We start from the raw sequence: 16,314 nt of genomic DNA on the forward strand, positions 1-16,314 counted from the left end.
AAAGGGAGAAGGAAGCAGCAGCCCCTTCCAGACCTGGATGCACTTCGGAAGTTTCTCGATGATTACAATGAGGATTAAAGAACAGCATTAGCAACGTTGTTGGAGACACTGCTGTAAGAAACTCCCGCTTGGACTACTGCAATGCGCTCTACGTGGGGCTACCTTTGAAGGTGACTCGGAAACTACAACTAATCCAGAATGCGGCAGCTAGACTGGTGACTGGGGGCGGCCGCCGAGACCACATAACACCGGTCTTGAAAGACCTACATTGGCTCCCAGTACGTTTCCGAGCACAATTCAAAGTGCTGGTGTTGACCTTTAAAGCCCTAAACGGCCTCGGCCCAGTATACCTGAAGGAGTGTCTCCACCCCCATCGTTCTCCCGGATGCTGAGGTCCAGCGGCGAGGGCCTTCTGGCGGTTCCCTCATTGCGAGAAGCAAAGCTACAGGGAACCAGGCAGAGGGTCTTCTCGGTAGTGGCGCCCGCCCTGTGGAACACCCTCCCATCAGATGTCAAAGCGATAAATAACTACCTGACATTCAGAAGACATCTTAAGGCAGCCCTGTTCAGTGAAGTTTTTAATCTGTGATATTTTACTGTATTTTTGGTTTCTATGGAAGCCGCCCAGAGTGGCTGGGGAAACCCAGCCAGATGGGCGGGGTACAAATAATAAATTATTATTATATTATTATAAACTGCAGCCACAGCTGTCCTTTCCAGATGCTTCCCATCAGCTCTTCAAACCCCTGGCTCTTATCTTCAAGAAGCAGGTGGCCACAGATAAAAGTTAAAGTGATCACTTTAAGCTCTGATTCTGATTTAGTGCTCAGCAGCAGCAGAGGCAGAAACAGGTTAAAGACCAAACCAGAGGAAGATTGGAAGAAATTCAAGATTTATCTACAAAAATATTGTAATTTGGTTGAATGTTAATAAGGATGCTAGATCACAAACAATTGAGCACCATTAAAATAGTTGGAATTAGGATGATAAGTGTGACTGAGGAAAATATAAACTTTTTGGAGAATTATTAAATTATATTTAAATGAGCGGGACATAAGAATGCAAACAAGTTGTTTTATTTTAAATTGCTGGCAAAAATTTATAATGATGTAAGTGGGAGTGGGAGATGTGAGGGAGTCCAAAGAAGTTATGAAATTATGTTATGAAACATGTTATATTGTTTACTAATTTTGCATTTGTATTTAAAAATCTCAATAAATATTTATAAAAAAATAAAAATAAAGACCAAACCAGAGGTAAGGATGTGATTGCAGAATGATGTCACGCCCCCTACCAATCTTCAGATTATGGCACAAGGTGAAAAATCTGATAGGAAATCATTATATCTGTGATTGTTTTAAATCCACATAATGTAAGCATAGCATTCCACAAAAGACATATAATCCAGCATATTAAGAGCGTTGGCACATATTTTTAAAATGTGTGGATAATAGCTAGTGAAATCTCTAGAGCTGAGTAGTGTTCAGTGGCCAGCAAGGGAGAAGGCAATGCCTCATACAACTCTTACCAACTTCCCAAAGGAGAGGCAAATTGTAAACAGCCAGGACCAGCCCACCCTCCCTGCAGCAGCTTAGCTTCTTCATCTGCCTCCCCTTATTCAGCATCCTCTTTCGGTGGCAGAAAGAGTGACTGACATGGTCAATATACATAGATTTCTCAGTTATGCTGTGTGTAATGGACCTGGCAACCATTATTGTTGTCTATACTGAAGAGGGCTTTAGTGCTTGAATCCTGCTTGCTGGTTTCCCACAGGCATCTGGTTGGCGACTGTGAGAACAGGATGCTGGACTAGAAGAGCCATTGGCCTGGTCCAGTGGGTTCTTCTTTGTTCTTACCTCCAGAACCCAGGAGGGAGAAAAGTTATGTTGCTGGGCTACATCTCCCCACATCCCTGATTACTGGCCAAGCTGGCTGGGGTTGATGGAAGCTGGAATTCAGTATCTAGAGGGCCACAGGTTCCTCATCTGTACTTTAAGTATTTAACAAACAACAGAGACGCGGATGATACCACAATTCTCTCTCATACCCAGGTCGGCCTTAGAAGATTTCTGAACTCGTTCTCTTCTTTTTACCAGATCAACTCCCTGAAAATTAATTACCAAAAATCTAAAATTATGATTTTTTTCTAAAAGTCATCAAATCATCAAATGGAGACTAGAAAATCATCCCATTGACCAGGTAAAATCTTTCAAATACCTAGGGATATTTTGCCAGCCAAATTTAAACTGGACAACACACAGACGTCAAATGATTATTCAAGAAGAATGCACTACATCAGCGATTCTCCATTTTTTTCTTCCTCAAAGGCAACCAGATGATCCCTGCTGCAATAAATATATTTAATGCCAAGGTCCTTTATAATATATAATAATTAATATTTCTCAGCTATTGTACAGTATTCCCATTTGGATACAAGCATTCAATAGAGAAGTTGAACAAATCCAAGCGACCCTTCTTCGCAAGATCCTTGGTGCCCCTAAATGTGTAAGTTATTTAACCTTATGTGCTGAAACCGGCCAACATCTGATGGAAACCAAAGCATGGCTCTCTTGATTATAAAGGCCTGGCTGAAAGTCCACTTTAGAACAACATCTAACTCCTTCTTAACCTCTATGCTTGAAGACCGCATCTAATCTCATGGTATAGAGCAATTCAAGACAAAATCCATAGTTTGGGCATTGTTCGAGAGCCTTGAAGCATGTGACAAAACCATATTCTAATTAATCAAGCAGCTTCTGTGTGACCACAAAAGACAGCGCTTGTTACCTCACACTCTGAGATCTTGTTCTCTGGAGGCCTTAGGTATTACAACACCCTATGGAACCTGTGCCAGATACCTAAAGGATTTACTACTCCCTTCCCATCGAAGAGCCTTTATGCTTGTGAGATTAAATGCTTTCCATTCTACAGTGACTAAAGGTAGATTCTCACACACTCCATATCAAGCCCGTTTGTGTGCCTGCAACCAAGAAGCACCAGATTCAATGGACCACATTCTCTTAGATTGCCCTTTACATAGCAGATCTCACCAACTGATGCTGAGTAAAATGTTGGACCTCCAGCCCACAACTCTGAGAAATCAAATGATTCTCCTGGCAGATCGGAACAAAGATACCACTGCTCTAGTAGCTTCCTTTTTAGCCACAATTTTACCCGAAATGGTTCCCAACGAACCATCCCTTCAGGAAATAGACTGAGAGTGGCAGAATATCTAAGTGCAAATGACCACAGTGTGACCCAATGATTTGTGTGATCCCAGTGATTTGAAATGTTTTACATTGTGATGCCAATAAAGGTATTTGATTTGAAACAATGGAGACAAACACACTTGCAGATTCCCCTCATTTTCTCTCCAAGTTCAAATGTTTGAAAGCTCTTCCCTTTTAAAAAATCAACATTAGCTCAGCTGTGCCCCAAGGGCCATGTGGTGACAGAACAGAAGGAAAAGCCTTCCAAGATTATCTTTTCCAACAGATTTTTGAAATAGTTATGAACAAAACGTCACTGTGAAGAGATGGCCAGAAATATTATAACACTGTGCACTTTTGTATTATTTATTTATTTATACCCCACATTCCCCAACAACAGGAATTTAAGGCAGCTTACAGATAAAATAAGAACAGCAAAAAACATAGATAAAAATCTGATGTCTCACTATTATAGATAATAACCTTATGACTTTTTGATAAATCGTCTTTGGGTGAGACTGAGAACCACTTCATCAGCATAAAGCATTATCTTAGTATCCAAAGAGCCATGTTAGATCCCATTGATGTGTACATTTTCTCTTACTGCTATAGCCGACACTTCAATCACAATGGCAAAGAGCACGGGAGATAAAGGACATCCCTGACTAGCTCCTCTAGACTGCATGTTTCTGACATACCTCCATTTTCCATTATTGGAGCTCCAAAAGTCAAGTCCAACTGATGAGTTCTGAACCCATACTGAAATATTCTAATTCTTTAAATAATATTGGAATGCCTTTTCTATCTCATGGTATGGGAGAATATCTACTGTAAAGATGAGTACCCAAAATTCATTTATACTCCTAAACATTTCATTAGTTGTCCCATCTGAAATACTGTCAAAATGGCAGCGATTGATGAAGCATCTCAAATGGAACCAAAACCCACCTAAGGTAGCTGCCAAACTCCAAAAACAAACAAACAAAAAACAGCGGAGGTATGGCAGTACCTAGCATAAAGAATTATTGTTACACAACAAAATTGGCTACGCTGAAATAATTGTTTGAGGAAGATCCAGTACTGGAGGTAGAAGAATTAATAATAAAGAAAAAGCTTGCAAGGGCAGTGACATCACCAAGGCAAGATGGTGTTTCGATCTGCTGCTCCTTCTTTCCCCATAAGCAAAAATAGGTTTGCCTTGCTTGCGGCAAGACGAAGTCTTGCTCAAACTTCTAATAGCCCCAAGCAGGCTATGAGCTGCAGGATCAGAAAATCATGAAGTAGCCCTCTAGACAACTGGTCTCAGATCATCAGAGAATCACAAGCCCATTTCCAAAATGGTCACCAGGGCTCAGTGAAGGGGGGAAAACAGCTCAGAGAGACCAGAAGCTCCATTTAACACAGCAGGTTACGTTGCCCTAATTAAAAAAACACTGTCTGAATCTAGGGTAAAGAACTGAAACTGTTGAGAGAATATATTTTAAAACTCACCCAAACAGTTTCCCCAACAGTTAATGAAGAAATGGAACTCAGCACGAAGAACAGAACTATGATTCTTTAGCCAACTTTTATGTGGTTTAGTACAACTTTATTAATTTCACAAACAATGAAGCATATAGTAGGACAGTACATACAGTATACAATACAGTCTGGTGCACATAGGTTATCCCTCCTCTTTCACTCCTTGTTACTTCTCTATTTAATTATGACATATGTAACCAATGACAAAAAGAATGGAAACTGAAAGAGAATTTTGAATCGTTACTGGTATAAACTATTATTTGCCTGTGTTCACTGTGGGGAAATAACAATAATTTTATTATTTATATGCTGCCTGGGTGGCTTCCAACCTGAAACGTTAAAAACCTCCCTGTACAGGGCTGCCTTCAGATGTCTGAATACGGAGCATATGTATATGGAGTGCATGTTTGTTGTGTCCACAGTAAACAACAAATGTTTCTGCTGAACAAATGTTTTATGTGGTGAGCTTAACCGCTTGACTGAAGCTTCTGTGCTGCATCACGCACAGAATGTACCCAACAAGATGGGAGGGTTGGAGAAGAAGCAAGGTAGGATGAAGCCAAACTTGGGAATATCTGGCTGTTTCTTAGGCCATGAGGTTCTGTTCTTCTCCCTCCAAGGCAGCGAGTTCCTCCAGAAGTTTCTCTTTCTCCTGCTGCAGTTCCTGCACCCTCTCTTTGTTTTTCTTCAAGCGATCCTCCAGCCACTGCATAAGAGGACCACTGATGACAGACATCTGGCTGCAGAGCTTCTTAGTGAACACTGGCGAGGAAAGAAGTCATGCAGTAAATAGTGAGATACAACCATCTCCCTCTGCAGAGTGTCAGTGTACTAGTAATGATGACGATGAGAATAATAATAATATACTATTATTTATACCCCACCCATCTGGTTGGGTTTCCCCAGCCACTCTGGGCGGCTTCCAACCAAATATTTAAAACAATACAGCATCCAACATTAAAAACTTTCCTAAACAGGGCAGCCTTCAGCTGTCTTTTAAAAGTAAAATAGTTGAATAATAATTATTATTTCCTTGGCACTCCAAAGGGTTTCCTTGGCACTCAATTCACTCCAAGGCTGACTTAACAGCCTGATCCTATACGGTGTTAGAAATTATATAAGCCCTTCAAAATTTAACAGCTTAAAGATATCTAATATTTTACTGTATTTTTGCTTTCTATGGAAGCCGCCCAGAGTGGCTGGGGAGGCCCAGCCAGATGGGCGGGGTATAAATAATAAATTATTATTATTATAACTGTGAAGGCAAGACAGGCACCAATAGCTCACAGAGCAAACACATCAAAAGAAAGAAGCAAGACCATGGACAAGTTTGCATTAAGGTACTCAGGCTAGCATGCTGGCAAAACAAAAGGTTTGCCTCCCTGTCCTCCATGGCAAACAAGTTATCATACCTGCTATCTTGAGTAAGTAGTTACGCCAAATCTTGGCGTATCAACAGTACAGACCGAATCCCAGCCATGGAAGGGGGTTAATGAAACTGGGAGCCACATAATAAGGATAATGCACTCCCTCAGCAAACTGCTCACATCTAAACAGAAGAGGCTTCCCTACACTTTTCAAACTGTTGGTGTGGAGCAACTATCATTTAATGCCAAGCCTCTGACAATCCGGGTCCAAAGTCTGATGACTGCAAATGTTTCAAGTACCAAAATGTGTGGCATTGGTACTTTTGATCTGGACATCCTTACCTGCACCATTATGGATCTTGGTTATGGGATCCAGATGGGTAAGGCTAAATGGAGGAAGAGAGCACACTGGTGTCAAGTCAGCACTCCCACAAAACACAAAAGTCACAGTATGTTTTCTATCAGGCTTCACAAAACAACTTCCTCCAAAAAAAATAAAGACTACAATCCAGGTAGTTCTTCCCTCCCGGTCATTTCATGTCAATGTCCACTTCCTGGACCACAGTAGGTTACTTGGCTACTGGCAAGGGTCACCACATGGTCCACATGGGATTTTGAAATGCCCCCTGCTGGACCAGACCCTCTTGTCCCAGTGGCTTGATTCCCACAGTAGTCAAGCAGATGCTTCTGCAAAACCAACATTTTCATTATTTACTTAATTCAAACCCTCTTTCTTCTAGCCCAGCAGACTGCCAGGCAAGGGCCAAATTACTCCTGCAGATGATGATGATGATGATGATGATGAATTGAATTTATATACCATCCTATGCCCAGAGGTCCCAGAGCAGTTTACAGAACAAAATCAAAATATAAAACCACAAAATATATAATCAAAATAAGATCAGCAACCGAATAACCCCACCTTCCCCAAAAAAACCCCTCATTTTAAAAGGGAATAGGATGTCAATCAAATCAACCAAAAGCCTGGCTAAAAAGGAACCTTTTTGCCTGGCACCTAAAGATGTATAATGAAGGCGCCAAGTGAACTTCCCTAGAGAGAGCATTCCACAGATGGGGAGCCACTGCAGAGAAGGCCTGTTCTTATGTTGCCACCCTCCGGACTTCTCGAGGAGGCACACAAAGAAGGGCCTCAGAAGATCATCTCAGGGTCCAGGTAGAGCAGGCATCCCCAAACTCAGCCCTCCAGCTTTTTTGAGACTACAATTCCCACCATCCTTGACCACTGGTCCTGTTAGCTAGGGATGATGGGAGTTGTAGTCCCAAAACAGCTGGAGGGCCAAGTTTGGGGATGCCTGAGGTAGAGGCAGTCCTTAAGGTATTGTGGTGCTGAGCCATTTAAGGCTTTATAGGTCAAAACCAGCACTTTGAATTGGACCCAGAAACAGTAGAGTCGGACCAGGATTGGTGTACTGCACTCAAACCATCTTGCTCTGGTGAACAACCTGGCCGCTGAATTCTGCACTAGCTGAAGTTTTAGAACCGTCTTCAAAGACAGCCCTACATATAACACATTGCAGTAATCTAACCTTGAGGATACCAGAGCATAGACAACAATAGTTAGGCTATCCCCGTCCAGATAGGGACGTAGCTGTTCCACCAGCTGAAGCTGAAGCTGATGGAAGGCACTCTTGGTCACTTAGGCCACCTGAGCCACAAGCAACAGCAAAATATCTAGGAGTATCCCCAAGCTACGAACCTGCTCCTTCAGAGAAAGTGTAACCCCATCAACAGCAGACAATCTCCCACACTGAAGGTTCGATGGGCTGAAAAGCATTCCCCAAGCAACCCCCTCTGGGAATGACCATCCAAGTAGGACTGGAACCACTGTAAAGCGGTGTCACCCACCCCTAGTTTGGAGAGTCACTCCAGAAGTATACCATGCTTGATGGTATCGAAAGCCGCTGAGAGGTCTTGCCGCCTTTCTCCCACCATCTGTGTCAGCTTTTGGACGCCTTTGGGTCCCCCCTCAATGATATTAGGCCAAGAGCTGCATGGAACCCTTAGGCTGTAGGCTGCCTACCTCTGCCATACAGTGGTACCTCTGTTTACAAACGCTTCTGGTTATGAACTCCGCTAACCTGGAAGTAGCTGCTCCTGGTTGCGAACTTTGCCCCAGGATGCGAATGGAAATTGCACACGGGGGGCGTGCACACAGTGGGAAGCCCCATTAGCAAAAGCACGCCTCAGGATAAGGATGGTTTCAGCTTAAGAACGGACCTCTGGAACGAATTAAGTTCGTAACCAGAGGTACCACTGTACTTGATGGCAAAGGAGAGCAAGTGATAAGCGTATCCAAATAAAGCAAAGAAGGAAGCCTGGCTCTCATTTTACCTGTGGATTTTCCTGTACGCATCTTGCTCCTCTTGACACAAGATCCTGGGGAGCTCCATCATTGACTCAAGACACGCTTTCCCCATGGTGGTGTGAGGTATTATATGCACAGGAATTTCAATCCTTTCATACCTACAAGGGGAAGAATATTTGTGTTACTGTTCCATTTTTGGAGCCTTGACAGCATAATTCTACGCGTGCTTAGTTGGAAGTCATTTTTATTTATTAATTTGAAGTATTTGTTGGCTGTCTTTTAGGACCAAAACCTCCCAAAGTAGCTTCCACCACACATATTCACAACATAAAATCAAAACAAGTTTAAAACCATAAAACAGTATTAAAATGCAACAGAAAAAGAATAAGAACCTATAAAAATACAACATTCAGCCCAGTAAGAGAAGTAAATGCTAGAAGAGCACAATATACACAGCACATACAAACTGTGTTAAGTGGGGCTTACTCTAGAAAAGTGTGCACACTATATCGTCCATAGATGCCAGGTGAAAAACAGGAACTATAAAGATACAAGCAGCTGGGCACAACAATAGAATGTCTAGGCACACTTTTTTATAACACGAATACAAAGATGAAAGTGAACGAACTGAAGGTAAAATATTATGTTCATTTTTCACATGGTCTAATCCTTCCCCTGCCCACCCCCCTACTATTCTTAAGCGGGTCTCTTCTCCAGTTTTCAGAGAGTAGCTAGAAGTGGGGAAGCAGAAAAAGCTCCTCCTTTCCTTCCACTCTGCAGTTTTAATCTGAAATATTAGGCACAGTACTGTGCCCAGAGCTCAGAAACTGCTCCCGCTAATGAAATCCCCTGTCGCAAAATGCGCCCAGAACAATGGGAATTTTGAACCCAGAATTGCCTAGAGATGAAGAATTGAGAATTAAAACATAGCAGAACTGCTATACATAAAAAGTAACCACTGAAGCTGAAGTTCAAAGAAAAGTGAGAAAGGCACTGAGTTTGCCAAACCCTCCTACTTAACAGAGCACTTACTCGGAGCTCTTTTGGGCTTGAATGGACTGGAAACAGGTGAACAGAATCCGGCCAGTCTGGAATAATCAGCAGATTTATGTGAGTTAAAGAAAGAAAGAAAAAAATTATTATACAACAGGGTGTTTGATTATCCAAACCCCAAAAGAGCCACTACATCTCTATGTAGTGACACTCTATTCAGGTGTTCTACTACTTGGGAAGCTGGGAGGGAAGAAGGAAATAAACACACTGGATGGGATTCAACTAAGATATTCCATGCAGCGGAACTTTCCCCTCTCCCCCACCATGCCCCTGTGCTCCTTAAATCTTTTCTGGATGATTGGGAGAAACCCCATAACAGGTTTAGCACTTGTGTGGGGAAGGGAAGTCTTGTTGCTTGAGTGGACAGAGTTGTACAGGCATACATCCCATTTCACACTAAGTTTCATTCCACCCACTGCACTCCAGCCAGAGATTAAAGCTCACATTCCATTAAATGATAAACATTCCAATGGCACCTTGAAGACTGATTGCTGCAGAAGGAGCCTATTTAGGTGATATACTGCCAAATGTGAAGTTCATTGTCCCAATGAATATACCTGGGTTTTGTTTCTGTTTAACAGTAGTTGTGGGTGCACAATTAGAATTACTGTTGCTTTTGAGCAGGGTGGTTAAACCCTCCCTGACCCACACATGCAGTTGCAACAAAAACCATGTCCTCTTCTTTGAAGTTGCTGTTTACTATGGGAGATAAGTGATTATTGATGTCAATACCAGTATTGGGGAGGGGGGGGATGTGTTCTTTCATTTCCTTCTCAGGTCATTCTTGGACAACTTTGTGCATGTTGTCTTTGCATTTGTGTTCCCCTATTGTAACACCCACTGCTAAATTCCGCCAACAATTATTGTTCACTAAACCACAGCACTAGTGATCCACCTAATCCAGATTAAGTAGCTCAGAAACGGAACTTCAGTCCATGTTTAGGTATTCCAAAGAAGACAGTCTGCCTTTCCCCAATGCACCCTCTTAGTATCTTCCCACATTTTATGCCTGTCCATTTTTAATGTGGTTCAGCAACATCTGCAGACCCAAGTATGGGGAAAGCTAGGGAACCTGGATTTGAGGGTGTGCACTCTAAGACACAAAGGACCAAGTAGTTAAGAAAAGTGCTGGGACCCTAATTACCTTCTCCAAGCTCATGCACTTGTTTCACGGAATTTGTGTGTGTGTAATCACTGAAAACAAAGTGACAAACCATAACATCAACGAATGAAAGGGAGATACCTAGTCTACAGCTCAACTCTAATTTAATTTTATGTATCTCAGGACTAAAACCACTCAGCTCACAAACTATGCTGAAATTGAAAGCACAGCAGCAATAGGTATCATGTATGAGTTCACTGCTTCAAGTATCTCCAGTCCAGGGATCTTCAACCTTTTCAGACCCAAGACCCACTTTTAACCCAAGCATGCATTTGGGGACCTATGTCTTAATCTTTAATCACATATTTGCATGGTGGTAATGCTCCTGTTGTGACCTACCTTGGATTAGGCCACAACCCACTTGTGAAGACCAGTGATCTAATCCAGGCTCCAGAAAGAATAGTGCATTGTTTTCAGAAAGGAACAGAGAGCAATAATGGCTACAACACAGGAAAGGGTGTCATTTATTTACCTTTGTGTTTTTGTCATCATTGAAACAGGAGAAGATAAGCCCCACAAAGTCTTGGTCCATCATCTGATACATCGCTTGTGTGCAGAGGTCTGCAGGCATACAATTGGCAAAACATATTACAAATTCTACATTCCCTGGCTTAACAGAAACCACTGGATCATTAGTGTGAAAGATCAAGCCAGACAAGGAAAGATCATAGATGTCCTTTTTTTCAGGAGCAGCAGAGAGCATTGGAGAAGAGATTTGTATGACATTTGAAAACGAAAGTTACCATACAATAATGTAAGCCAGGGATAGGCAACCTAAGGCCCATGGGCCACAAGAAGTCCACGGGGGTCGTTTAACCGGCTCACGAGCCACCCCCGAACCAAGCTGCCCACTTGGCGAGTCCCCGCGCGCTGTGCTAAACTGCCAAAGTGCAGCGCGGGGACTCGCTTCTGTGGTGCTGAAAATTGCGTCTGAATCTGCGCATGCACAGACACCGGAAATCGCAGATGGGCGCACTCATGCAAATGCGCAATCCAGCCCACAGAGGGATATCTGCTGGAGTGAACTGGCCCAGACAAGGTAAAGTTTGCCAACCCCTGATGTAAGCCTCTAAAAGCAAGATTACAGCCAAATCTAAGACAGCCCTGGGAGTCCCTTATTTAATCATCTCCTGCTCCATCTTTTGGCTCTATTTATAGATTTCGATCTTGGGGCTCTTCCTCTCCCTGTTTTATTTGGGGGAGTGGAGCAAACTGCTTTCTCCCCTTTTGCTTAAACTGCACTTCCCCCCTTTTCTCTCCGACCCTCTTCTGTGAATAAAAACAATTTCTTCTCTTCTCTCAGTCTACCATTCCTCTTAGGGGATCTCGCTTCGTTATCACTTGGCACACAACAGCAAGCATTAGGTGGCTTTGAGGAGTAAGAGCAGGGAACTTCAAAGGGGAAATGAAACAGTAACTCAAACATAAGAGTCTCCAAGGTGGACAGTAGTAAATCAGGAATAGAAGGTCACACCTAGCTATTATGGTTTGTAGGCCAAGCTAAAAATGCAACTTTGCTAAAACCTACCTGTTGCCATAGTACTGTGTATGCAGATAGGAGCATGTTTTTATTAACCAATGAAACTGTACACATGTGCCGATCACGCTTCAAGTAGCCAATCCATATTCATAACATCTTGTGTTTCAAGTAAAACTTTGTAGGGAAACCATATAAATATGAGCCTGATGCCTTAGATGGCGAGATTTTTTATTTATTTATTTATTTTTTGGTGGGGACACACACACACCAGTTTTTTTCTGCATTTCCTTCTTCCCAAGTCAGGTAAGAAAAGGGCTGTGGTGTGTGCTTTGCAAACAGAAGGTCTCAGGTTCAATCTCCAGCATCAACATGTTGAGCTGAGGAGTCACTGCCAGTCATTGTGGACAAATATTGAGCTAAGTGATCAGTGTTCTGACTTGGCCTGAGCCGGCTTCCTATGTTTCTATAACGGAGCAAAAGAAGTGCACTCATCCCCAAAAGTCTATTGTAATCAGCAAAGATTCTTTGCCAGGAGCATTCAGCTCATATAGGTCCTGCCTGGTAGGAAAATGAAGGCTCCACCTGTCACAAGATCTTATCCTTACATTAAATTCTCTCTCTGTCTCTCTCTCTCTCTCTCTCATATACATACGTACAAAATCTTTCAGGTATCTCACCCCCTTAAAAAGTGGCCCACCCCAAGTCAGCATATATTGGATGATGGACACATGTCTTACCCAGAAGAAAACTCTTACCTACGTGTGATGGCCAAACTGTTATGTGGGGATGAGAATGATACCAGCCAACAACTCTTGTAGGCTGTCCTGTTAACTTAGCCAATCTGTGTGTTAGTTAAGGTTTCTCCAAAACCTAAAAATAGCTCCCTACTGCAAATCTAGTCATGCATTTAAAAATACACATGTTCTTACATTTGCCAATCTCAAACATGCGCACACACTATTATTATGAAATGTTCTTTCAGAACAGCAAAGGAAAGAAGCAGAGAACTATGGGCAGGACATTTCCCTTCTAGGCCATTACTTGCAAAGTGATTTAAGTCACTTTCCCAAAATCTCATGCCCTTTCGGTCAAAGGATATCTCTGCTTCTGTTGAAGCAGCTGAGAGCTGCTCTGGGGAAATCTCCACACGATCTTTTCTCTTATCTGACCGGTGCAGAATGATCACGGAGTGAATATGAACTATTCGGCTAGTACCAACCTGTGGATAAATGAAGAAAAACATATGAAGCACAACATTTCACATGCTTACTTGGGCATGCATCCCACTGTATTAAATGGAGCTCACTCCAGGTAAATGTGCATGCAATGGCAGCAGCAACACAATAAGATTGTGATTCCAGAATATGCTTACTCTCACTGAAAAACCCTTCTTCATTCTTACATCTCGCACACATGCAAGATCATTTAAGCAGAGACTTATTTCTGAAAACTTGCTTTCAAACTGAGCAGAGCTGCCTTTACATCCCTCCAAATAACCTTTGCAAAGAACGTGACTGTCCAAAGCCATCCAAGAAAGTGATTTCCTTCCCTGGTACAGATCAAGCCAACCTAAGCTCTTCCAAGGAGACCTTGCTCCATGATCAGAAGATTTTAAAATCTGTGTTGGTGACAACACAGAAGCAGGTTTTGTTGGTAATTGCACCCACCACTAGAATGCCCTCCCTTGAGTAATTTTGAGAGACAATAATGAGCTTTAAACACTTCTGAACACCTATGTTTGCTCAAGCTTTCCAAATTCTTTGTTTTGTTCACTACTCAGCTTTATTTGTTAACACTGTTACATTTTTATCTAGTTTTTAGGAAATTTTATTTAATGTTGCTATATTTCTATTGTTTTTATGAAAACTTCTTAGAGGTTTTTATTATATTAAGCAGACAAAAGTTTTAATGAAGAAAATATATTGAAGACAGGAGCCCAGACTCATGTAGTTTAAAGTTTAACCGAGAGATACTTTGGCCACTGTATAACTAGACACTATGTGTTTCCATCTAGGGGTGTTGCACCTGACTCCAGATGCCAGGCTGCAGTTACTCAGAGCACACATGCAGAGATGCTACTCTTTATCAATTCACATGCTCTCTGAGAGCACTGGCATAAAAGAGCAACACTGCTGCAGGTCCCTGTTGAAACTTGCTGCATGAGACATGCAATTGCAATCTAGGAGAGCAACCACAACAACAGATGCAGCCAGTAATCAATCCTACTGTAGTCAATCCCCCAACAATGGAGCAGAAGAAAGAAAAGACTTTAAGGATGCAACTCTTTGTAGAGGTACTTGAGAAAATGTTCAGTGCTGCCCAGTACTACCTAATTATCGGTACAAACAAATATTAAGTGGGTCAAGCTATGAAAATATTTCTAAACTCATACTGTCAGTTCCTCCTAGTGATGCATTATTTAGTTGGTCAGACTCAATAGCTTACATCATTCCTGACAATCGGCCATGCTGGGTGAGATGATGGGAATTGGGAGAACAATACTTGTTAGGCCCCAGGTTCCTCTCCCCGGGTTAAAATATTCTAAATGACTAAAAGTTATACAAAGTAATCAAGAGGCTTTTTAAGAGCACCACTTTTAGAAATGTACAGTACTTGAAAAACCTGCAGAGAGCAAGCCTCAGTTCAAGAGAGAAATCCCTTTCCTGCGGGTGAGAGAAATGGGGAAAGAGTGCGCCTTTTCTAACATGAAACTTGCTTCAGAACATGCACATGTCATCTTAAAATAAAGATGCTTTTATTCTTTAGAACTCTGGGCCATATTTAATCCTGATTCATGAGGCAACATATTTATAAATTTATTTCTTAACACAAATTCTATTAAAACTGGCAGGTGGCATGATCCATCTTAAAAGGCAATTCATCCTTCTCCCACACAGAGGATGTGTGCTTTTTAAAATTATGCCCACTATAACATACAGAAATATAATCTGAAAACAAAAAAGGCATGCTTTCCTCATAAATATGGTTACAACCCATTGCTTCTCTCTTCACGTGTCAGACTTTCTTGCTCCAACAGTCTTTTGGGAACAGACTGTTTTTTAGGAAAGGTCCGTTGCTGCGCTGCTTTTATTGTAATTATTTGTTTCAAAAAAATCATACACCGCTTGATAATGAAAAACAAAAAACACCTCAAAGTGATTTACAAAAAGATAAAACAATAAAATCGAGGGGGGGGGGGTGTCACAACCATACTTTAAAACATACATAATTATATTACTAACACAGATTAAAATTACCTCAGCTTTCTAAGAATCTGGGTAGGTGCGTCTAAGTAACAATGCTTGACGCGGCGCGGAAAAGAGTACAGCAATGGTGCCTGCTTAATCTCAATAGGAAAGGAGTTCCAAAGTGCAGGAGCTGCCACACTACAGGGTTGTGATTTTACAAATGTGGAAGGGGTGTTTCATAGCACCTGCAGCAGTGTTTTCTGTATGTTTTAATGTAGATAAATTGATCTTAATTCTATTGCTTCATTATTATTTTTAAAGATCCCCCTATGTTTTCAGCTCTTCTGATTTTTTTCTGCGAGCTGCCCTGAGATGGAGTGATAGAGATAAATATTGTGATCAATCGTCACTGTGGAAGTCAGTGGGGGAGTCGGCCCACTGACAGGTGAGGGCTACGGCTGCGGCCTGTAACGGATCCGCCCAGAAGGTAAGCGCCCTGCACCCAGCGGGACTTCCAAGCCAGCCCCGGCTCCCCCGGTCCCTCCTCCGCAGTATTCCCCGGCAGCAGCAGACCCCGCTCCTTACTTCGCCAATGCAGAGGCCCATGACCTCCTCTTGCTCAGTGCTCAGTGCGTGGACCATGCAGACGAGGAAGGCGTCGGCCTCCAGGTGCGCCGCCTGCAACGCCATCGCCGCCTGCTTCGCTCTTCTTCGCCGCTCCTTGTCTCCCCTCTTAAAGGGGAGGCCGGGGATCACTCAGCCGGTAGCAGCACATGAAATTATTTTTGTTTCTCACGGCTGTGGGTCCAAGCCCAACGTGAGGCGTTGCAGTGGGGTCGGACTAGATGGCCCTCAGGGTCCCTTCCAACCTTACGAGTCTAGGGCGAAAGCGGTCCTGCGGTCCTGAGCATCTCTTCCGCCTAGGCCTCTTCTGAGAGGGAGATGGTGTTTCCTGGACAACGCCGACTTCCTGTCCATCCGCAGAAGTGTCCGGCTAGCCCCGCGCAA

The 16,314-nt window shown here is 42.6% G+C and overlaps 1 protein-coding gene across 1 annotated transcript; it reads right to left on the bottom strand.

Moving 5' to 3' along the window:
• Window positions 1-4,772: 4,772 nt before the first annotated feature.
• BRCC3 (BRCA1/BRCA2-containing complex subunit 3) lies at window positions 4,773-16,243 on the bottom strand. The gene is made up of 8 exons (XM_081848182.1): window positions 15,892-16,243; window positions 13,217-13,337; window positions 12,874-12,960; window positions 11,111-11,199; window positions 9,456-9,511; window positions 8,450-8,581; window positions 6,440-6,483; window positions 4,773-5,492 (listed from the first exon to the last, which is right to left on the bottom strand). Exons 1-8 carry the CDS (start codon window positions 15,994-15,996, stop codon window positions 5,317-5,319), a joined length of 810 nt encoding a protein of 269 aa, XP_081704308.1. The 5' UTR covers window positions 15,997-16,243; the 3' UTR covers window positions 4,773-5,316.
• Between the last annotated feature and the right edge of the window lie 71 nt (window positions 16,244-16,314).

The sequence above is a fragment of the Podarcis erhardii genome (genome assembly GCF_964252035.2).
Source record: "Podarcis erhardii genome assembly, chromosome: Z".
NCBI classification, from domain to species: domain Eukaryota; kingdom Metazoa; phylum Chordata; class Lepidosauria; order Squamata; family Lacertidae; genus Podarcis; species Podarcis erhardii.